Source organism: Mobula birostris, chromosome 25, assembly GCF_030028105.1.
Source record: "Mobula birostris isolate sMobBir1 chromosome 25, sMobBir1.hap1, whole genome shotgun sequence".
Taxonomy (NCBI): domain Eukaryota; kingdom Metazoa; phylum Chordata; class Chondrichthyes; order Myliobatiformes; family Myliobatidae; genus Mobula; species Mobula birostris.
In genome coordinates this window covers 151,699-176,905 of record NC_092394.1, presented here as the reverse complement: position 1 = coordinate 176,905, position 25,207 = coordinate 151,699, and the positions used below count along the sequence as shown (strand labels likewise).

Genomic DNA, 25,207 nt, shown 5'->3' with positions numbered 1-25,207 from the left:
AGATCATTGTTAATGCCTGCACGACCTCTCCAGCTCTTTCTTTCAGAACCCAAGGGTGCATTCCATCAGGTCCAGGAGATTTATCCACCCTCAGACCATTAAACTTCCTCAGCACCTTCTCAGTCATAATTTTCACTGCAAATACTTCACTTCCCCAACACCCTTGAATGTCTGGTATACTGCAGATGTCTTCCACTGTGAAGACTGATGCAAAATATGCAATCAGTTCCTCTGCCATCTCTGCATCTCTCATTACAATATCTCCAGTGTCATTTTCTATTGGTCCTATATCTACCCTCAACTCTCTTTTACCCTTTATATACTTAATAAAGCTTTTAGTATCTTCTTTGATATTAGTCACCAGCTTCCTTTCGTAATTCATCTTTTCCTTCCTAATGACCTTCTTAGTTTCCTTCTGCAAGTTTTTAAAAGCTTCCCAATCCTCTATCTTCCCACTAGCTTTGGCTTCCTTGTATACCCTCTCTTTTGCTTTTACTTTGGCTCTGACTTCACTTCTCAGCCATGGTAGTGTCCTTCTTCCATTTGAAAATTTCTTTATATTTGGAATATATCTGTCTTGCACTTCCCTCATTTTTCACAGAAACTCCAGCCATTGCTGCTCTGCTGTCCGTCCTACTAGTGTCTCTTTCCAGTCAACCTTAGCCGGTTCCCCTCTCATGCCATTGTAATTTCCTTTATTCCACTGAAATACTGACACATTGGAATTTAGCTTCTCCTTCTCAAATTTCAAAGTGAACTCAATCATATTGTGATCACTGTTCCCTAAGGGTTCCTTAACCTTACACTCTCTTATCACTTCTGGATCATTGCACAACACCCAATCCAGCACAGCCGATCCCCTGGTGTGCTCAATAAGCTGTTCTAAAAAGCCACCCCTTAGACATGCTACAAATTCTCTGTTGAGGTCCAGTATTAGCCTGGTTTCCCCAATCCACTTTCATGTTAAAATCCCTACCAATCATCGTGACATTGTCTTTCTGACATGCCTTTTCTATCTTGTGCTGTAATTTGTAATCCACATCCCGGCTGCTGTTTGGAGGCCTGTATACAACTACCATTAGGGTCCTTTTACCCTTGCCATTTCTTAGCTCAACCCATAGAGACTCTACACCTTCTGATTCCATGTCATCACTTTCTAATGATTTAATATTATATCTTATACACAGGGCCACACCAACCCCTCTACCTACTAACCTATCTTTTCGATACACCATATATCCTTGAACATTCAACTCCCAATGGCAGCCATCCTTTAGCCAAGTTTCAGAGATGGCCACAACATCATACATGCCAGTCTGTAGCTGAATTTCAAGATTGTCTATTTTATTTCTTATGCTGTGTGCATTCAAATACAACACTTTCAGTCCAGTATTTGTTGCTTTCTGTTTTAACAGCACCACACCGTTATTACCCTGTAACTCATCCCACTGGCTGTGATTATGCCTCATCTCCTGCCTGTCCTTTCTATCATCTCTGTTGCATGCTATCTTTGATTTATTTATGTTTCCCCCCTCCTCAGCCCTATCACTCCGGTTCCCATCTCCCTGCCGAATTAGTTTAAACCCTCCTGAACAGCTGTACTAAACCTGCCTGCTAGGATATTGGATCCCTTTGGGTTCAGGTGTAACCCGTCCTTTTTGTACAGGTCGTACCTCCCCCAGAAGAGGCCCCAATGATCCTGGAACCCGAAGCCCTGCTCCCTACACCAGTCTCTCAGCCACACATTAATATGCCTGATCATGCTAATCTTGCACTCGTTAGCATGTAGCATAGGCAGCAATCCCAAGATCACTACCCTGGTAGTCCTGCTTTTCAGCTTCCTACCCAACTCCCTGAATTCTCTCTTCAGGACCTCCTCCCTTTTTCTACCTATGTCATTGGTACCAACGTGTACCAAGACTTCTGGCTGTTCACCCTCTCCCTTCAGAATACTCTGCACCCGATCCGAGACATCCCGTACCCTGGCACCTGGGAGGCAACACACCATGCAGGTATCTCTCTCAGGCTGACAGAACCACCTGTCTGTTCCCCTCACTATGGAATCTCCTATGACTACCGCATTCCTCTTCTTCTTCTCTCCCTTCTGCACTACAGAACCAGGCTCAGTGCCAGAGACCTGATCGCAGTGGTCATCCTCTGTCAGGTCACCTCCCACGCCCCCCAACCGCATCCAAAACGAGATAACGATTACTGAGGGGGATGGTCGCAGGGGTGTCTCTACTATCTGAGCTCTTCCCTTCCCTGACAGTCACCCACTTACCTAACTCCTGCAGCCTCGTAGTTCTTATCTGTCTCCTGCTCACTTTCCCTAAGAAGCTGTAGATCATCAAGCCCCAGCTCCAGATCCCTAACACAGTCTCTCAGGAGCTGCATCTCGGTGCACCTGGTGCAGTTGTGGCCATCTGGGAGACTGGAAAATTCGCAGGGTTCCCACATTTGACACCTAGAGCAAAGTAATAACCCTACAGACATGCTCTTTATTCTTCTAAAATAAAAATGGAAAGAAGAAAAAACAAAGTCCACTTTCCCATTTACCTCACTTTGGCCTGAATGAGCCAAAGCCCTACCACTCTATCGATGACTGCTCCTTTGATGACTGCTCCACTAGGCAGTGCCTCTCTTTTATGCTAGATCCTTCCCTGCTATCTAATTCATGATTGGTGCTCTGGTTATAGCAGCTGATAGGCCATGTCAAAAGGACAAACGCTCTCAAAGCTCCCTTTTTAAATAACCACCACCGACCTGCGAGAAATACTGTTTGGTAAATCTCGCTTGACGCAGCTGATAGGCCACGCAAAACCTGCCTGGCATCCTCACTGCTCTAAATATGCAATAAGAAAGAAAGAAAGAATGAATAAATAATGAAAAAAAAATGACCTATGGCCTACACCTTGCCTCGTCAAAACCTCAACTCCTCACTCACAACTTAGAGGGAAAAATTACCACAACTTACTTTACAAAAAAAAAATTTAAAGTGCCATGTAGTTTTCAGCCTATGTAAAACGTTTCCTGTTCACAGCTGTAAAAAAAAATTGGAGGGCACTTTGATTGTGGGCATATTATGTTGGTGTTGGAAGCTTTGCAAAACCTGTGGATGCACCCACATATCCTCTCTGATTTGATTTGACGCAAATGATACATTTCACTGTATGGGTTGATGTGCATGTAAAAATAAAGTTAATATTTATCTTTATACTGTATGCCTTTATAAATTTTAATGGGCCCGGTACTAAGCTTTGGGGAGCTCTAGTCTGAAAAGCAAACTTCCATCATTCTCTACTTTCTACCACCAAGTCAAATATGTATCTAATTAACCAGCTCTCCCTGGATTCCATGCAATTTAAGTTTCCATGGCAGCCTTCCATGCAGAACCTTATTAAAGGCTTTACAAAAGTCCATAAGTAAGACAATAAGACCCATTTGGCCCATCAGGTTTGCTCTGCCATTTCATCATGGCTGATCCATTTTCCCTCTCAGATCCAATCTCCTACCCTCTCGCCGTATCCCTTCATGCCCTGACTAATCAAGAATCTATCATCCTCTGCCTTAAATATACCCAATGACACAGCCACCTGTGGCAAGGGATATCAGACTGCTGGAAAATGATGCTGAAAAGGTAGTAATGAGGGACAATGGGTAGTAATGGGTTTCTCCTTCTCAAACTGCAGGGTGAATTCTATCAGATTATGATCACTGGCCCCTAAGGATTCCTTTCCCTTAAGCTATATTGGCTGGGGTCAAATGTCTTGCAAACACATTGCCCAGAAGAAGGTAATGGCAAATCACATCTGCAAAAAATTTGCCAAGGACAATCAAGGCTCACCCACATCATAAGACCCGGCACATAATGAATGAATGACCATAGTCCTCTAATCTAGATCCTCTATAGAACTCAATTTTTCTTACTCTAATACCTTTTGTTTTAATCAATAGGCAGAGCTAACTATTTCTTGGGATCTTGCAACCGCTCCATTTAAGGAGGAATTTGCAGCCATCAGCATCAACATCAGCAAGTAAGGAAGGAATCAAACAATATTTGACTGAGCTTTAATAATCTGTTAAAGTATCTCAAACATCTTACTATTTAGCACCACGGCAACTCTGAATCAGGTTTAGGGAACAAGAGTCCAGGTACACCTGACATTTACTTTACTTTAACCTTAGTGAGTGTGTGAGGTATCTGCACTTCAGTAAGGCAAATCTTATTCATACCTGCTCCTAGCGCAGTTCAGTTACTATTTCATACCAGGTCAAGAGTCACATCACCAATAACTATTAAAGTGACGATGGCTATTAAGTCAGGAATCAAAAGGTTGAGCATGGTGCAACTAGTGTATTTCGACTCAAGAAGTATTGTAGGAAAAGTTGATATGGTCAGGGCATGGATCTACACCTGGAAGTATGACATTGCAGCCATTAGTGAGTCCTGGTTGTAGGAGGGGCAGGACTGGCAGCTCAATATTCTGGAGTTCCATTGTTTTAGACATGATGGAGCAGGAAGAAAGATTGTGTTACTAGTCAGGGAAAACGTCACGTCAGTGCTTCGATGGGATAGACTGGAGAACTTGACGTGAGTCGTTATGGATAGAACTGAGAAATACGAAAGGTATGACCACGAAAGGTATGTTAGAGACCACCCAACGGTCCCATGGATTTAGAGGAAACAAATTTGTAAGGAGATTCCAGACTGTTTTAAGAAACAGAAGGTTGTTATAGAAGGTGATTTTAGCTTTCCACATATTGACTGGGAATCCCTTACTGTAAAAGGACTAGATGGGATAGAGTTTGTCAAATGTGGTCAGGAAAGTTTTCCTTCATCAGTACAAAGGAGTCCCAATGAGACAGTGTGTGTAAATGGATCTGCTACTAAGGAATGAAACAGGGTAGGTGACAGAAGTTCGTATAGGGGAGCACTTTGCATCCAGTGATCACAATGCCATTAGTTTCAAAGTAAATATGGAAAAGGATGGGTCTGGTTCACAGGTTGAGGTGCTAATTTGGAGAGAGACCAATTTTAATGTTATCAGAAATTTTCTGGCAAGTATGCATTGGGACAATCTGTTTTCTGGCAAAGGTGTACTTGGTAAGTGAGAGGCCTTCAAAAATGAAATTTTGAGATTACAAGGATTGTATGTACTTGTCAGAATAAAAGGTAAAAATAACAAGTGTAGGGAACCTTGAATTTCAAGAGATATTGAGGCCCTGGTTAAGAGGAAAAAGGTGTACAGCAGATATTGTCAAGTAGAAATATATGAGGTGCTTATGGAGTATAAGAAATGCAAGAGAACATGTAAGAAAGAAATGAGGAAGGCTAAAAGAGGGCATGAAGTGGCTCTAGTAGACAAGGTGAAGGAGAATCCTAAGGGATTCTACAGGTATGTTAAGAGCCAAAGGATTGCAAGGGACAAAACCGGTCCTTTGGAAAGTCAGAATGGTAATTCATATGTGGAGCTAAAAGAGATGGGGGAGATCTTAAATGTGTTCTGTTGAAGGGTCTTGGCTTGAAACATTGACTGAAGTTTTTTTCCATAGATGCTGCCTGGCCCACTGAGTTCCTTCTGCATTTTGTCTGTGTTTCTGAGATCTTAAATGAATTAAGTGAATCTTAAGTAAATTCTTAAATGAATTAAATGAATCTTAAATGAATTCTTTACATGCGAATTTACTCAGAAGATGGACACAAAGTCTATAGAAGTGAGGCAAAATGGCATCAAATTCATGGACCCTGTACAGGTTGCAGAGGAGGAGGTGTTTGCTACCCTGAGGCAAATCATGGTGGATAAATCCACAGGGCTTGACAAGGTGTTCCCTTAGTTCCCCAGGAAACAAGTGCAGAAATTGCCAGGGCCTTAGCAGAGATATTTAAAACATCCTTAGTGACAGGAGAGGTACCAGAGGATTGGAGAGTAACCATTATCGTCCACTGTTTAAGAAAGGCTCTAAACATAAACCAATAAATTATAGGCTGGTGAGTCTGACATTTGTTGTGGGAAAGTTATTGGAAGGTATTCTAAGTAACTGGATATATAAGTATTTGGATAGACATGGACTGATTAAGGATAGTCAGCATGGCTTCATACATGGTAGGTCATGTCTAACCAAACTCAGAGTTCTTGAGGAAGTTACCAGGTAAGTGAATGAAGGCAAAGCATGGATGCTGTCTGCTTTAGTAAGGCATTTGATAAGGTCCCACATGGGAGGCTGTGGACTTTAGTAAGGCATTTGACAAGGTCCCGCATGGGAGGCTGGTCAAGAAGGTTCAGTTGTTTGGCATTCAGGATGAGGTAGTAATTTGGATTTGACATTGGCTTTGTGCAAGGAGTCAGTGAGTGGTAGTAGAGGGTTTCCTTTCTGACTCGAGGCCTGTGACTGGTGGTGTGTCACGGGAAGCAGTGCTAGGTCCTTTGTTGTTTGTTATCTATATCAATGATCTGGATGATTATGTGTTTAATTGGATCAGCAAATTTGTGGATGACGCCAAGATTGGAGGTGTAGTGGACAGAAGGGAAGGCGATGATGGCTCACAGAGAAGTATGCATCAGCTGGAAAAATGGGCTGAAATTTGCAGATGAAATTTAATGCAGACAAGTGTGAGGTTTTGCACTTAGGAAGGACCAACCAGGGTAGGTCGTATACAGTGAATGGTAGGGCACTGAGGAGTGTGGTAGAACAAAGGGATCTAGGAATACAGATCCAGAATTCATTGAAAGTGGTGTCACAGGTAGATAGGGTTATAAAGAAAGCTTTTGGCACATTGCACTTCATACTAGATCTAGTACTAGGTAATGAACTGGGTCAGGTCACAGATCTCTCAGTGGGTGAGCATCTGGGGGACAGTGACCACCGCTCCCTGGCCTTTAGCATTATCATGGAAAAGGATAGAATCAGAGAGGACAGGAAAATTTTTAATTGGGGAAAGACAAATTAGGAGGCTATAAGGCTAGAACTTGCGGGTGTGAATTGGGATGATGTTTTTGCAGGGAAATGTACTATGGATATGTGGTCGATATTTAGAGATCTCTTGCGGGATGTAAGGGATAAATTTGTCCCGGTGAGGAAGATAAAGAATGGTAGGGTGAAGGAACCATGGGTGACAAGTGAGGTGGAAAATCTAGTCAGGAGGAAGAAGGCAGCATACATGAGGTTTAGGAAGCAAGGATCGGATGGGTCTATTGAGGAATATAGGGAAACAAGAAAGGAGCTTAAGAAGGGCCTGAGAAGAGCAAGAAGGGGGCATGAGAAGGCCTTGGCGAGTAGGGTAAAGGAAAACTCCAAGGCATTCTTGAATTATGTGAAGAAAAAAAGGATGACAGGAGTGAAGGTAGGACCGATTAGAGATAAAGGTGGGAAGATGTGCCTGGAGGCTGTGGAAGTGAGTGAGGTCCTCAATGAATACTTCTCTTCGGTATTCACCAATGAGAGGGAACTTGATGATGGTGAGGACAATATGAGTGAGGTTGATGTTTTGGAGCATGTTGATATTAAGGGAGAGGAGGTGTTGGAGTTGATAAAATTCATTAAGACAGTTAAGTCCCCGGGACCTGACGGAATATTCCCCACGCTGCTCCACGAGGCGAGAGAAGAGATTGCTGAGCCTCTGGCCAGGATATTTATGTCCTCGTTGTCCACGGGAATGGTAACAGAGGATTGGAGGGAGGCGAATGTTGTCTGCTTGTTCAAAAAAGGTAGTAGGGATAGTCCGGGTAATTATAGACCAGTGAGCCTTACGTCTGTGGTGGGAAAGCTGTTGGAAAAGATTCTTAGAGATAGGATCTATAGACATTTAGAGAATCATGGTCTGATCAGGGATAGTCAGCATGGCTTTGTGAAGGGCAGATCGTGTCTAACAAGCCTGATAGAGTTCTTTGAGAAGGTGACCAGGCATGTAGATGAGGGTAGTGCAGTGGATGTGATCTATATGGATTTTAGTAAGGCATTTGACAAGGTTCCACACGGTAGGCTTATTCAGAAAGTTAGAAGGCATGGGATCCAGGGAAGTTTGGCCAGGTGGATTCAGAATTGGCTTGCCTGCAGAAGGCAGAGGGTGGTGGTGGAGGGAGTACATTCAGATTGGAGGATTGTGACTAGTGGTGTCCCACAAGGATCTGTTCTGGGACCTCCACTTTTCGTGATTTTTATTAACGACCTGGATGTGGGGGTAGAAGGGTGGGTTGGCAAGTTTGCAGATGACACAAAGGTTGGTGGTGTTGTAGATAGTGTAGAGGATTGTCAAAGATTGCAGAGAGACATCGATAGGATGCAGAAGTGGGCTGAGAAGTGGCAGATGGAGTTCAACCCGGAGAAGTGTGAGGTGGTACACTTTGGAAGGACAAACTCCAAGGCAGAGTACAAAGTAAATGGCAGGATACTTGGTAGTGTGGAGGAGCAGGGGGATCTCGGGGTACATGTCCACAGATCCCTGAAAGTTGCCTCACAGGTGGATAGGGTAGTTAAGAAAGCTTATGGGGTGTTAGCTTTCATAAGTCGAAGGATAGAGTTTAAGAGTCGTGATGTAGTGATGGAGCTCCATAAAACTCTGGTTAGGCCACACTTGGAGTATTGTGTCCAGTTCTGGTCACCTCACTATAGGAAGGATGTGGAAGCATTGGAAAGGGTACAGAGGAGATTTACCAGGATGCTGCCTGGTTTAGAAAGTATGCATAATGATCAGAGATTAAGGGAGCTAGGGCTTTACTCTTTGGAGAGAAGGAGGATGAGAGGAGACATGATAGAGGTGTACAAGATAATAAGAGGAATAGATAGAGTGGATAGCCAGCGCCTCTTCCCCAGGGCACCACTGCTCAATACAAGAGGACATGGCTTTAAGGTAAGGGGTGAGAAGTTCAAGGGGGATATTAGAGGAAGGTTTTTTACTCAGAGAGTGGTTGGTGCGTGGAATGCACTGCCTGAGTCAGTGGTGGAGACAGATACACTAGTGAAGTTTAAGAGACTACTAGACAGGTATATGGAGGAATCTAAGGTGGGGGCTTATATGGGAGGCAGGGTTTGAGGGTCGGCACAACATTGTGGGCTGAAGGGCCTGTACTGTGCTGTACTATTCTATGTTCTAAATCAATGTGTTGAGTACAGGAGATGGGATGTTATGTTGAAGTGTATAAGACATGGGTGAGGCCTAATTTGGAGTATTGTATGCAGTTTTGTTCACCTACCTACAGGAAATATGTAAACAAGGTTGAAAGAGTACAGAGAAAAATTACACCGATGTTACTGGGTCTGGAGGACCTGAGTTATAAAGAAAGATTAAATGGGTTAGTAATAGGTTAGAAGATTAAAGAAAGATTTGACAAAGGTATATAAAATTTCCAGCTGTATAGAAGGAGTTAATGCAAGTAGGCTTTTTCCACAGAGGTTGAGTGGGAATATACCCAGAGGTCATGGATTAAGGGTGAAAGGTGAGAAGTTTAAAATGAACCTGAGAACAAATGTCTTCACTCAAAGGTTCGTGAGAGTGTGGAATGAGCTGCCAGCACAAGTGGTGCATGTGAGCTTGATTTCAATGTTTAAGAGAAGTTTGGATAGGTACATGGATAGTAAGGGTATGGAGGGCTATGGTCAAGGTGCAGGGTGATGGGGGTGGGCAGTCTAAAAGGTTTTGGCATAGACTAGGTGGTCTGAATGTACCGTTTCTGCACTGTTCTTCTCTATGACTCTCTATGTACTGATCCCTTCTAGATGTGAGTTGCAAATATTAGTAATGTTTCAGTCTGATTTCTGATATTGTGCAAAGGAGGTTACCAACTTTTTCATTTCAAAGAGACCTGCCACTGTTTTTCTCTTTTGTATACAAAGATAAGGAAAGTATGCTTTAATTAAAATGTGTGGTGGTGAGGCAGATCTGGAATTTCATCTATAGTATTGATTTCCTTATTTGAAAACTAATCATCATATAATCAGAGAAATGACCTGCACAGAAACATATGCTTACAGCCCAGCTCATCCATGCTGATTGGAATTCCTATCTGCAATTATCCATTTAAACATATTAGACCCATTTTCTCTCTGCTCCTGTCCTATTCAAGTATCTGTCCAAATCGCATTTAAATGTTATGGTATCTGCCTCCACTACCTCTTCTGACAGTTCATTCCAAATATTCACTACCCTGTGAAATAAACTTTCCCTTTAGATCTCCTTCAAAAATTTCCCCTCTATCTACAACTCTGTCTCTCAAGTCCTAACAACACCCTTGTAAATCTTTTCTATAGTCTTTCCAATTTAATAACATAATTCCTATAGCAGGGCAACCAAAACTGAGCACAATACTCTGACTATGGCCTCAGCAGCATGCTGTATAATTGCACCATGACCTCCCTTGTTTGCCTCAATCTCCTCAGGATGTGGAGATGCTGCTGTGTTCTCTTAAATAAAGAGGCTGGATGAGGGACCTGGTGACATCGTCCATTATGTGCATTCCCAGAAACTCTCTGCATGGAGGTGTTGTTTATGTGCAGTGAGGATTGGTCATCCTAAAGTCCACAATCATCTCTTTAGTTTTGTCCATGTTACTTACACCAACTGCCTCATCCTCTGACCCATCACTCTGGGTCAGATTCCCTTGCCAACCTAGTTTAAATCGTTGCCAAGAGCTCTGACATTTATCTCTCTGAAGTTTGGGTTTAGGTTTCTTTTGTGGAGGCCATACCTTCCACAGAAGAAATGTCAATGATTCACAAATCTGAAACCCTGACCCCTGCACCAACTCTTCTCTCACACATTCACCTATCAACTTTTCCTATTCTTATCCTCACTGGTGAATGGCACAGGCAGCAATTCAGAGATTACTTTCTTTAAGGTCCTGCTTTTTAGTTTCCTTACTCCCTAATTCACTCTTGAATATAGAAGGACCTCTTCCCTTTTCCTATCTATGCCATTGGTACCTGTGTCGAGAGACCCAAGGAAAGCATTGAGACACAGTACAAAACTGAATGAGAACTGAGCTCTAAACAAGTTGTTAGACGATACCCAAGTTGAGTTTATGATTGAGCACTGAGGCTTCATTCAGGTGCTCCTTAAATAATGAACTCTTGGCACCAAAACATGATTGCCAATTAGCAGGATGATCCTGAACCCTTAGAGGGGCTGTGCCAGCTATCCATACTCCAGAGAGTTAGAGCGCCTAAACCACAGGAGCTGGCATGGTTGGGAGCATCTCATAACAGGACTCCTCCTCTATGGCCAACTCCTGACAGCCCTGGCTGCTCAGCAAGACAGTGATGGTAGTCATGGATGAGAACCAGATCCAAGATGTCTTTATCAGGCACCCAGTAGCCTTCCTCGTTCGAATCCTTCCTAGTCCACAAGGTATTGCTAAACATCCCAAAGAGTTCGTGAGTCCAAAATCTTTCTTACTGTGAAGACATGTTCCCCATTGATAAGCTTCGGTGGTGGCATGGTTGATAGTGGTGGCACCAAGGGACTGGTGCTGACAGGCTTTAATTTAGAGATGAGGGAAATGGGATTGATTTTCAGGGTTTTGGGGGGCATCAAGGTGTAAGCCACCAGGTTTACTTTTTTGAGGACTTTGAAGAGTCCAATGAAGTTGGGCACCAACTTTCTAGATTCCATCCAAAGAGTCAAATGCTGAGTGGGCAGCCAAACCTGTTGCCAGGCTGCAAAGTGGGTCACTGTCTTTGGCCATAGGAACCCCAACCTTGGCCTCCTGTTCAGGGAAGATAGGCAGAGGATAGCCAAACTCGAATGGTGATATGCTATAAGGCCAAACACTGTGGTTGACCTCTGTCCACATCAAATGGTCGCACCATTCGTCATGCCAGGCATCTTAGGGTACATTCTAAATCTTGGTTGACCAGCTCCATCTGGCGATTGGACTATGGGTGAAACCCAAAGGAAAGACTCACTTATGGAACGCCCTCCAGAAACATGGTGCAAATTGAGGACCACAATCCGTGACAATGCTTGGATCCTAACACCTGGTTCAGGTCAATTTCAAATATCTCTGCCACAGATGGTATATCGTCCAAGGCAAGGAACTTGCAGGCTTTCAAAATCCGATTGACAATTACCATGATGGCAGTCTCCCCCTTGGATGGTGGAAGACCCATGATAAAATCCATGGAGATGTGCGCCCATGGTCTTTCCGGAGCAGGCGGAGGGTGGAGGAGCCCTTGAGGTTTTGTATGGTGCTTCTTGTTCTGGGTGCACACATTACATGCCTGCACATATTGCTGAACATCTTTCACCAATCTGGGCCACTAATATCTTCTCTTGATGAAATTGAGGATCCTGGCAATCCCTGGGTGAGCAGTCATTCTTGATGAATGTCCCCATTGGAGTACCACCTGAGATTGGATGGAACTTGGGATGAAAGCTGACCTGCAGGATCGTTTTTAGTAATCTCTCCTTGTGCTTGGGCCTTTGCAAACAAGAGCACCAATTCCCTAATGAATTGGTGCTACCACGTTGGCTTGGGGCAAAATAGTGGTAGGATGCTCCTCTCATTCGGGTTCATCAAACTGATGGGACAAGGTACCTGGTTTTTGGTTCTTTGACCCCGGTTGATAGGTCAGGACAAAATTAAAGTGGTCAAAGAAAAGAGACCACCTCGTAAGAACATAAAAACATAAAAAATAGGAGCAGGAGTAGGCCATCTGGCCCATCGAGCCTGCCCCGCCACTCAATAAGTTCATGGCTAATCTGTCTGTAAACTCAGCTCCATTTACCTGCCTTTTCCCCATAATCCTTAATTCCCCTACTATGTAAAAACCTATCTAACTGTATCTTAAATATATTTAGTGAAGAAGCCTCAACTGCTTCCCTGGGCAGAGAATTCCACAGATTCACCACTCTCTGGAGAAAAACAGTTTCTCCTCATCTCCATCCTAAATCTTCTCCCCTGAATCTTGAGGCAGTGTCCCTTTCAAAATGTTGTATGTTTCTATAAGATCCCCTCTAATTTTTCTGAATTCCAGAGAGTATAGTCCCAGGCGACTCAATCTCTCCTCACAGGTTAACCCCTTCATCTCTGGAATCAACCTGGCAAATCTCCTCTGCACTGCCTCCAAAGCCAGTATATCCTTCCTCAAGTATGGAGACCAGAACTGCACACATTACTCCAGATGCGGCCTCACCAGTACCCTGTGTAGTTGCAGCATGACCTCCCTGCTCTTGAATTCAATCCCTTCATGCAATGAAGGCCAACATTCCGTTTGCCTTCTTAATAACCTGTTGTACCTGCAAGCCAACTTTTTGCGAATCACGCACAAGCACTCCCAAGTCCCTCTGCACAACAGCATGCTGCAATCTTTCACCGTTTAAATAATAATCTGCTCTTCTATTATTCCTTCCAAAGTGGATGATCTCGCATTTACCAACATTGTATTCCATCTGCCAGACCTTGGCCCACTCACTTAACCTATCTATATTCCTCTGCAGTCTCTCCACATCCTCTGCACAATTTGCTTTCCCACTCAGTTTAGTGTCATCAGCAAATTTTGCCATTCTACACTCAGTCCCCGCTTCCAAATCATCAATGTAAATGGTAAACATGAGGAATTCTGCAGATGCTGAAAATTCAAGCAACACACATCAAAGTTGCTGGTGAACGCAGCAGGCCAGGCAGCATCTCTAGGAAGAGGTACAGTCGACGTTTCGGGCCGAGACCCTTTGTCAGGACTAACTGAAGGAAGAGCTAGTAAGAGATTTGAAAGTGGGAGGGGGAGGGAGAGATCCAAAGTGATAGGAAAAGACAGGAGGGGGAGGGATGGAGCCAAGAGCTGGACAGCTGATTTGCCAAAAGGGATATGAGAGGATCATGGGACAGGAGGTCCGGGGAGAAGGAAAAGGGGGAGGGGGGGAAACCCAGAGGATGGGCAAGGGGTATAGTCAGAGGGGCAGAGGGAGAAAAAGGAGAGAGAGAGAAAGAATGTGTGTATATATATAAATAATGGATGAGGTGCGAGGGGGAGGTGGGGCATTAGCGGAAGTTAGAGAATACGAGGGGGAGGTTTCTAACTTCCGCTAATGCCTCACCTCCCCCTCGCACCCCATCCGTTATTTATATATATGCACATATTCTTTCTCTCTCTCTCCTTTTTCTCCCTCTGTCCCTCTGACTATATCCCTTGTCCATTCTCTGAGTTTTCCCCCCCTCCCCCTTTTCCTTCTCCCTGGGCCTCCTGTCCCATGATCCTCTCCTATCCCTTTTGCCTATCACCTGTCCAGCTCTTGGCTCCATCCCTCCCCCTCCTGTCTTCTCCCATCATTTTGGATCTCCCTGTCTCCCTCCCACTTTCAAATCTCTTACTAGCTCTTCCTTCAGTTAGTCCTGACAAAGGGTCTCGGCCCGAAACGTCGACTGTACCTCTTCCTAGAGATGCTGTCTGGCCTGCTGCGTTCACCAGCAACTTTAATGTAAATGGTAAACAGCCTCGGGCCCAGCACCAACCCCTGTGGCACCCCACTCATCACTGATTGCCAACCAGAGAAACACCCATTTATACCAACTCTGACTTCTATTGGTTAACCAATCCACTATCTATGCCAATACACTTCCTCCGACTCCATGCATCCATATCTTATTTCTAAGTCTTTTGTGAGGCACCTTATTGAAAGCCTTCTGGAAATCCAAGTATACGACATCCACCTGTTCCCCTCTATCCACTGCACTCATTATGTCCTCAAAGAACTCCAGTAAGTCTGTCAAACAGGGCCTGCCCTTTCTGAATCCATGCTGCGTCTGTCTAATGAAACCACTCCTTTCTAAATGTTTCGCTATCTCTTCCTTAAGGACAGCTTCAAGTATTTTCCCGACTACAGATGTTAAGCTAACAGGCCTATAGTTGCCTGTCTTTTGCCTACATCCTTTTTAAAAAAGTGGCATGACATTTGCTGTCTTCCAGTCCGCTGGGACCTGCCCAGAGTCTGGAGTGTTTTGGTAAATGATTACCAACGTGTCTACTATAACCTCCGCCAATTCCCTCAGCACCCTGGGATGCATCCCATCAGGACCAGGGGACTTAACTACCTTCAGGCCCTCTAGTTTGCTCATCACTATCTCTTTAGTGACAGTGATTTTATTGAGGTCCTCACCTCCCATTTCATCCATAACATCATCCTTTGGCATGTAGGATGTGTCCTCCACCATGAAGACCGACACAAAATCGTCATTCAATGCCTCAGCCATTTCCTTATCACCCAATATCAATTTCCCCTCCTCATCTTCCAAGGGACCTACATTGACTTTAGCCACCCTCTTCCGCTTTATATATTTATAAAAACTTTTGCTCTCTGTTTTTATATTTTGTGCTAATTTACTTTCATACTCTATCTTCCCTTTCCTTATTTCTTACTTAGTTGTTCTTTCTTGCTTTTTAAAGTTTTCCCAGTCCTCCAGTTTCCCACTACTCTTTGCGACTTTGTACACGAGCTTTCAATTTGATAGTATCTTTTATTTCCTTAGTTATCCAAGGCTGGCTCTCCCCACACTTACTGTCCTTACTTTTGACTGGAATATACTTTTGTTGAGCACTGTGAACAATTTCTTTGAAAGTATTCCACTGTTCCTCAACTGTCCTACCAAATAGCCTGTGCTCCCAATCCACATTAGCCAACTCCTCTCTCATCCTGTTGTAGTCTGCCTGTAATTCAGTCTCTTGGCCTCCTGAATATAAGCCAGGTTCTTGTGGTCTACCCAGGTGATGAAAGGGTTCTCGGCTTCCTCAAGCCAGTGAAGCCATTCTTCCAAAACCAACTTAACCACAAATAGCTTCCAATTCCCAATGTCATAGTTTCTTTCTGCTGGGGATAGCTGCCTGGAGAAGAATGCACATGGTGCAGTTTACTGTCCAAAGCTGACCACTGAGACCACACTGCACCCACTCTAATGCCTTAGACATCCGCCTCCATAATGAAGAGAAGGTCTGGATTAGGTGAAACCAAGATGGAAGCTGACGTGAACCATTGTTTGAGCTCTACAAAAGCTGCCTCTGCTTCGATTGTCCAGACAAAACAGCCTGTGGATTCTTGGTCAGAGCTGCCACTGAGCTGAAGTTTCTGATGAACTACTTTAAAAGTTGGCATATCCCAGGAATCGTTGGACCTGTTTCACATTGAATGGTGGTGGTCAATCTCCAATTGCCTGGGTCTTAATGGGCTCTATCTGCTGTTTATTAGAAATGATAAAACCTAAAAATGAAATGCTGGTCATTCAGACTTCTCTAGCTTGCATAAAGTCCATCATTTGGTCATCAAAGATCTCAGGTCTCCGGGCACACAGCCGTAGATATTCCGACTCTCCCGACGACACACGGGTCTCCTGCCATGACACCGATCCTTGATCTGTCCGTCTCCAGAGCCCCAAGATCCTAGGCTTCCAAATCCGAGCCACACTCTTAGGCCGAGCACAACAATGGCCGGTTATGAAACCCCAAGAGCAGGTCCCATTCCTGTAAAGAACCAAAGTCAGCATGTAACTCCAGGTCAGGGTCTTCAAAAAGAACCCTGAAAAGAAAAAATAAAGATATTGAAGATGGAAATAGAGCTGTTTCCAAAGGTGCAAGCAAAGGAGTCGCGTTTAGCGCCATCGGTACTCCACTCCACCCCTTCATCATGTCATTTCTGAAGGCCTGAAATACTGCTGGAGCACTCACAAGACCGAAGGCCATAACCAGGTACTCATAGTGCCGCACTGGTGTATTGAATGCGGTTTTCCACTCAACACCCTCCTTTATGCGGACTAGACTGTATGCACTCCACAGATCTAGCTTCGTGAATGCTTTTACCCCTTGGAGAATCTTAAAAGCCTATTCATGAGTGGAAGGGAGTAACGATTCTTTGTCATTATGCAGTTTAACCCTCTATCATCAATGCATGGCTGCAGGCTCCCAGTTTTTCTTTACAAAGAAGAACCCTGTGCTGGCTGGTGAGATGGAGGGCTGAATGAAACCCATGGTAAGAGCCTCCTTTATATATTCTTCCATTGTGCTTCTCTCTGGGCCTGAGAGCACTTATAGTCGACCCCGTGGAGGGTAGGTACTAGGCAGTAGGTCTATTGCACTATAGACCTCAGGTATGGTAGAAGCGCAAAGGCCTTTTTTCCTGCTGAAGATCTCTTCCAAGTCCTTCTAATCGGAAGGAACTTCAACCGGTCTGGGTGTTGCAAATTCCTCAGAACATCCCTTCAAGGACGACTCTAGAGGCTGCTGAGGTGGCAGGGGTGATTCAGCAGAGTCTCCTCCTTAGGTTTACTAGACTCCTTCGTTGAACCAGTGGCCGAATCAGTGCCCCAATCCTTCTCGGTATCCTCAGGCAATAGCGATGAGGTGTTACAGACAGTCCTTGTGCCCCGGAAACAGGCTCCAAGGGTGTGTGTTTAAGAGCCTTTCCTTTCGTCGGGACCTGGCAGCTGGATCCCTTAAGCTTAGCTGCAAGGGTTCCCGACTGCTTGGGCACCTCCTTGGTTTTTACCCGAACCAGAGGTTCCCCTCTCTAATTCCAGTGCACCCCTGATTAGACAGAGTCGGGATTGGTACAGTCCCTTTGGCCAGAAAGACATGTTTGTCTTTGAGGGTAGGATTAAGTTTGCAGAAGGCTTCAGATTACCTCACAGTGGAGTCTGCCCCTTGTTAGTCATTGGTCTCAGGAGAGTCTTGGAGTCGATCCCCAAGCTGCACACCTACCCGCTTACAATAACTGGACCAATCAATGATTCTCCCTTCCTACCAGTTCCTGGAAGGATTATGCTGGGACAGCCAACGGTGCTGGAGGATCAGGGGCATGAGTGGTGAGTTAGTGATGTAGAAACTAATGTCATCCACATCATCCTCAATCCTCATTTGCAAGACCAATATCTGTTGCTGCATCTGCCCAGAACCTAGCCGTCCAAGACAGCTGCAGGCATGGACTGACCCAACTCTTGCAGTGGTACATTGAGTCGACAGGCGGTTCCCAAGACCGGGAGATTATCAGCTGCCCCAGAGTCCACATTCACCTCTTGTTGATTCTTACCCCAGGAGATCTCAGTCTTCAGCATGACACCCTAATCTATAGGACTGGGAGTGGTGGCTGCTACCATCACAGTCCTCTCAGCACAGGACATTCTTTGCAGTTCTCCTGATGGCTGCAACCATTAGGCCCCCATAGGTGATTTGTCTCCCCATGGCAATAGCAGCAGCCTTGACCTTGATCGGTGTAGAGTCTAGTGCAGCCGATTTCCATGGGCTCGCCCAGATCTTGAGCAGGAGATAGGTTGGTCATGGTTCCAGGTTGGGGAGTGAAACTGCGAAGTGTTGAGGCTGGGCTTGGGCTAGCCCTCTTCCATCTCTTGATGTAATCCCACTTTCACTCTGCCAGATGATTATTGAGATGAATGCACTGGTCAATCCATACCTCTAAGGCCCCTGCTGGTTCTCCCAAGATAAGGGCATCCTTCGGTTTTTCCTCAGAGTCTGTGGCAGTATAGAATGGCCAAGGCCTCCCTATTCCAGGCACTCTTTTGGGCCAAGGTGCGAAACTCAATAGCGTAGTCAGCCGCTGACCATCTGCTGTGTTGTATCTTCATCATACGGTCCAAGGCCCGGCTTGCTCCAATGGGGTGATAGAACACCTTCCTCATGGCGGCAATGAATTCCTCCAGATCTGAGCAAATCTCCAACCTTCTTTCCCAATGCGTGGTGGCTGTGGCTAGGGCTCTCCCAGTCAGAAGAGAGATAATAAAGGCCACCTTTCTGTGCTCCGAAAGGAACTGGGACAGCTAGAGTTCAAATCCTAATGAGCATTAAGTGAGGAAGCTGCGGCAGGAACCTGGGTCACCATTGAATCTCTCCAGGGTTGGAAGATATGCTAACTCTACAGAGTGACCAACTGACTCACCTGAGCGACTCTGACTTCCTCTTTGCAAAAATCGACAGATGGCGACCTCTGTCTAGAAATCTTCTCGCTGTGGCAGCCACAGCAGACGAAACACTTTGATGTCTTGCTGAGTCCATGTTGGCCCAATCATATTGTGATGAGACACCTTGACAAGGATGGTTGGAACCCAAATGCTGGAGCATCCGAGGCAAGGATCAAGACGCAGTATGAAACTGGAATGAGAATTGAGCTTGAAACAAAATGCTGGACAATAGCTACATTAAGCTTACAACTGGGCACAGGGGCTCTGTTCAGGCATTCCTTAAATACTGAATTCTAAGTGGCAAAACATGATTGCCAATTAGCGGGACAATCCTGAACCCTTAAAGGGGTGCACCAGCTTTCCATACTCTGGAGAGTAAGAGTGTCTAAACCCCAGTAGCTGATGCGGTTGGATGTTTCTCATAGCAGCTACCGATGTGTACCACAATTTCTAGCTGCTCAGCCCTCGAGTACTGTGGGTTCAATCCAATATATCCTCGACCTTGGTATCTGAGAGCTAAAATACCATCTGCAAGTTTCATTCTCATTCATACAATATCCTGTCTGTTCTTCTAACCAATTAATCCCCTTATCACTATCTCTCTCCTCTTCTGTTCCCTTCCCTTCTGAGCCACAAAACTAGACTCAGTGCCAGAGATCTGGCTACTGTGGCTTTCCCTCTCCTCCAACAGTATAACGTTATTGAGGATAATGATCACAGGGATACACCACACTGATTGATTATTCCCTTTCCATCTCCTGACAGCCACCCAGCTACTTGCAACTTGCAAGTTGGGTATGACTTCTTCTGTAATTGTCTATCAATTCCTCAACCTTCCTAATGATGTGTAATTTATCCAGCTCCAGATGCACTAACATAGTCCATTAAAACCTACTAAACCAGCCTCTTCTGCCTGCACATGTCCATATTCCTCCATTCTATTGATATTCCTATCTAAGAGCCTCTTAAATGCTTCCACCACCCTTGGCAGTGCACACCAGAAACCCGCTACTCTCTCTATATAAAAAAATCTCCTCACATCTTCTCTAAATTTGCACCCCTCTAATTTTAAACAGATGCTCTTTAGTACTAAGTATTTTCAATCCGTGAAAACGCTAGCTGCTGTTTATTCTGTCTATGCCTCTCAGCTTCTGTTGCACCAGAGAAAATAACCAGAGTTTGTCCAACCGCTCCTGAGAGCACATGCCCCCTAACAAAAAACTTTTATTTTCACACCACTATTTGAACATTGTCTTCAGCTTTCTAACCTAGTTATTATCAAAACATTTATATATGTATAACAATTTCCTCAGTGAATCAGCATCCTTTTGCTTCCTATAGATTATTTGACTGTTTTACTAGTCTGTGTTCTTCTACATAATAGTAAATTGGCAATAACTTCCAGAGAACTGTTTCCTCTTCATCTAGAGCATAGAAGGTAGAAAATCTACAGCAGAATACAGGCCCTTCGACCCACAATGCTGTGCTGAACATGTACTTACTTTAGAAATCATCTAGGCTTTCTAAACTCCATGTATCCATCCAGGAGTCTCTTAAAAGACCCTATCGTATCTGCCTCCACCACTGTCGCCGACAGCCCACGCACTCACCACTCTCTACGTTAAAAAACTTACCCCTGACATCTCCTCTGTACTTAATTAAAACTGTGCCCTCTCGTGTTAGCCATTTCAGCCCTGATGCTTTCCTTCTGTCCAAACCTACGCATTTTGTTTCCGCATTCCACATGCTCTAAACTTTTCAATGATTTTAAGTTCCCTGGCCCCCACTGCTTTATTTTCACCATGGATGTCCAGTCTCTGTATACTTCCATCCCCCATCAGGAGGGTCTCAAAGCTCTCCACTTCTTTTTGGATTCCAGATCCAATCAGTTCCCCTCTACCACCACTCTGCTCCGTCTAGCGGAATTAGTCCTTACTCTTAATAATTTCTCCTTTGGCTCCTCCCACTTCCTCCAAACTAAAGGTGTAGCTATGGGCACCCGTATGGGTCCTAGCTATGCCTGCCTTTTTGTTGGCTTTGTGGAACAATCTATGTTCCGTGCCTATTCTGGTATCTGTCCCCCACTTTTCCTTCGCTACATCGACGACTGCATTGGTGCTGCTTCCTGCACGCATGCTGAGCTTGTTGATTTTATTAACTTTGCCTCCAACTTTCACCCTGCCCTCAAGTTTACCTGGTCCATTTCTGACACCTCCCTCCCCTTTCTAGATCTTTCTGTCTCTGTCTCAGGAGACAGCTTATCCACTGATGTCTACTATAAGCCTACTGACTCTCTTGCAAAAATGCCATCCCCTTCTCGCAATTCCTCCGTCTCCGCCGGATCCGCTCTCAGGATGAGGCTTTTCATTCCAGGACGAGGGAGATGTCCTCCTTTTTTAAAGAAAGGGGCTTCCCTTCCTCCACCATCAACTCTGCTCTCAAACGCATCTCCCCCATTTCACGCACATCTGCACTCACTCCATCCTCCCGCCACCCCACTAGGAATAGGCTTCCTCTGGTCCTCACCTACCACCCCACCAGCCTCCGGGTCCAACATGTTATTTTCCGTAACTTCAGCCACCTCCAACAGGATCCCACCACTAAGCACATCTTTCCCTCCCCCCCCCTCTGCTTTCCACAGGGATCGCTCCCTACGCGACTCCCTTGTCCACTCGTCCCCCCCATCCCTCCCCACTGATCTCCCTCCTGGCACTTATCCTTGTAAGCGGAACAAGTGCTACACATGCCCTTACACTTCCTCCCTTACCACCATTCAGGGCCCCAGACAGTCCTTCCAGGTGAGGCGACACTTCACCTGTGAGTCGGCTGGGGTGATATACTGCGTCCAGTGCTCCCGATGTGGCCTTTTATATATTGGCGAGACCCGACGCAGACTGGGAGACCGCTTTGCTGAGCATCTACGCTCTGTCCGCCAGAGAAAGCAGGATCTCCCAGTGGCCACACATTTTAATTCCACATCCCATTCCCATTCTGACATGTCTATCCACGGCCTCCTCTACTGTAAAGATGAAGCCACACTCAGGTTGGAGGAACAACACCTTATATTCCGTCTGGGTAGCTTCCAACCTGATGGCATGAACATCGACTTCTCTAACTTCCGCTAATGCCCCACCTCCCCCTCATACCCCATCTGTTACTTATTTTTGTACACACATTCTTTCTCTCACTCTCCTTTTTCTCCCTCTGTCCCTCTCACTATACCCCTTGCCCATCCTCTGGGTCTCCACCCCCCCGTCTTTCTTCCCGGACCTCCTGTCCCATGATCCTCTCATATCCCCTTTTGCCTATCACCTGTCCAGCTCTTGGCTCCATCCCTCCCCCTCCTGTCTTCTCCTATCATTTTGGATCTCCCCCTCCCCCTCCAACTTTCAAATCCCTTACTCACTCTTCCTTCAGTTAGTCCTGACGAAGGATCTCGGCCTGAAACGTCGACTGTACCTCTTCCTAGAGATGCTGCCTGGCCTGCTGCATTCACCAGCAACTTTGATGTATGTTGCTTGAATTTCCAGCATCCGCAGAATTCCTATTGCTTGCATTTTGTTTCCAGCTGCTTTTTTTGCCAGACATGACAACCTTAGGCTTTTTCTTCATAAAATGTCACTCTTAAACAGTTAATGCTCTTTAAATATCAATTTACAGCAAAAATGGAGGTGGAGATCTTGCTCAATGGACCCACAATATTCCCAGGAGGCATGGTTTGAGTGTGTTCCTGAAACCACTGTAAGTGTTATTTCAAGAATTAATTCTCAAAATCATATTTTCAAAAAATATTTTAATTTTGAAATGTAGTTATGTAGGGTAATGTAATTGGTGGAAATGTACAGAATTCACAATCACTGACATTGAGCTGGGATTCACTTTAAGAGGCTAGTCTGACGTGAGGATGTAATTACGTAAAGTTCTGTTGCCATGCTTTGTGTTCAGTGTTTGGAGAACAATAAATGAGTATTATGTTTTTTCTTAAATATAAAACGCCTCACAGCATATTATTTGCGAAAATCTACATTGGTGACCCTGATGCTTTAGGACAATTCCAGAGTTATTGAACATGTCGGCCAACACAGTTGCTTTGAAGCCGCCAGAGTTTTTGGAGCAAAATGCTGTTACTTGGTTTGTATAAGTTGAGGCCAATTCCCCTGGTATACTGTGCTTAAAGACAATACCCCTAATCATGTGCTTTTCTGGTCAGCGAACATAACCAGGGCATTTGATGATACCAAACAAACTCTTTCCAACATGACCCTACTGGGTGCACCTGCAGCCATTATTACTGATGCTTCAGACTATGCTGTGGGTGCTGTGCATGAACAGTTGGAGGCTTGTGGCAGCCGCTCACCTTCTTCAACCGGCAGCTCCATCACCCTGAAAGGAAGTATAGCACGTTTGATCTTGAGCTTTTCGGTTTCTGTCTGGTTATCCAGCACTTTAGTTTTTTTCTAGACGGTTATCATTTCATAGTATTCATTGACTACAAAACCCTCGTGCACATGGTGGCCAAAATACCTGACCCTTGGTCTGCATGGCAGCAACGCCACCTGACCAATATATCACAGTTCACAACTGAAATACAACATTCAGTTTCAAGGGAAAAAATAAAGCCGTGGCTGACTGCCTCTCACAAGCAGCCTTTGAGGCCATTCACAGAGGGGCTCACTATGCCAGCATGGCAGCCGAACAAGCTACTGACCCAGAGGTCCAGGCTTACTGAACAGCAGTCATAGGCCTGTGGTTGGCTGACATTAAGTTTGGGGGAGCTGGGGTTTCTCTCCTGTGCAATGTCTCAACCGATTGCCCTCACCCCATAGTGCCTGCTAATGGAGGCAGACCATTTCTGACACCATACATGACTTTTCACATCCAGTCCAGAAGGCCTCACAGAAACTGCTTGCACTAAAGTTTGTGTAGCGCGGCCTTAGGAAGGATGTCTGTGACTGGACTGCAGCCTGTGTGGAGTGCCAACAGGCAAAAATGAACCATTTTGTTCAGGTTCCATTAGCACCTTTTGAGGTCCCTGAACAATGATTTGACCATGTTAATGTGGACCTTGTTGGTCCTCTTCCCTCCTCCTGCAGTTTCACGCACCTCCTACCAAGGTGGACAGTACAACCAGGTGGCTCGAGGTCATCCTTCCAGCTTTGATGATGGCCACCAACGTGGCCCGGGTGTTCATCAGCACCTTGGTTGCTTGGTTTGGAACGCCTTCTGATATTTCCTCTGACCGTGGCCCCTGATTCATAGAAACATAGAAAATAGGTGCAGGAGTAGGCAATTCGGCCCTTCGAGTCTGCACCGCCATTCAGTATGATCATGGCTGATCATCCAACTCAGAACCCCACCCCAGCCTTCCCTCCATACCCCCTGATCCCTTTAGCCACAAGGGCCATATCTAACTCCCTCTTAAATATAGCCAATAAACTGGCCTCAACTGTTTCCTGTGGCAGAGAATTCCACAGATTCACCACTCTCTGTGTGAAGAAGTTTTTCCTAATCTCGGTCCTAAAAGGCTTCCCCTTTATCCTCAAACTGTGACCCCTCGTTCTGGACTTCCCCAACATCGGGAACAATCTTCCTGCATCTAGCCTGTCCAATCACTTTAGGAGTTTATACATTTCAATAAGATCCCCCCTCAATCTTCTAAATTCCGAGTATAAGCCTAGTTGATCCAGTCTTTCATCATATGAAGGTCTTACCATCCCAGGAATCAATCTGGTGAACCTTCTTTGTATTCCCTCTATGGCAAGGATGTCTTTCCTCAGATTAGGGGACCAAAACAGCACACAATACTCCAGGCGTGGACTCAACAAGGCCTTGTACAACTGCAGTAGTACCTCCCTACTCCTGTACTCGAATCCTCTTGCTATGAATGCCAACATACCATTTGCCTTTTTCACCGTCTGCTGTACCTGCATGCCCACTTTCAATGACTGGTGTATAATAACACCCAGGTCTCGTTGCACCTCTCCTTTTCCTAATCGGCCACCATTCAGATAATAATCTGTTTTCCTATTTTTGCCACCAAAGTGGATAACCTCACATTTATCCACATTAAATTGCATCTGCCATGAATTTGCCCACTCACCTAACCTATCCAAGTCACCCTGCATCCTCTTAGCATCCTCCTCACAGCTAACACTGCAGCTCAGCTTCGTGTCATCCGCAAACTTGGAGATGCTGCATTTAATTCCCTCATCTAAGTCATTAATATATATTGTAAACAACTGGGGTCCCAGCACTGAGTCTTGCGGTACCCCACTAGTCACTGCCTGCCATTCTGAAAAGGTCCCGTTTATTCCCAC

General features: G+C 45.1%; 1 protein-coding gene across 1 annotated transcript in view; it reads left to right on the top strand.

The window, feature by feature from the left end:
* The window catches only part of LOC140187657 (integrin alpha-E-like), a 308,395-nt gene that overhangs the window by 213,169 nt on the left and 70,019 nt on the right, over positions 1 to 25,207 (top strand). The window contains exons 28-29 of the mRNA XM_072243179.1: positions 3,955 to 4,034; positions 22,551 to 22,631. Of these exons, the coding sequence (XP_072099280.1) occupies positions 3,955 to 4,034; positions 22,551 to 22,631 (161 nt within the window). The remainder of the gene's footprint in view (positions 1 to 3,954; positions 4,035 to 22,550; positions 22,632 to 25,207) is intronic.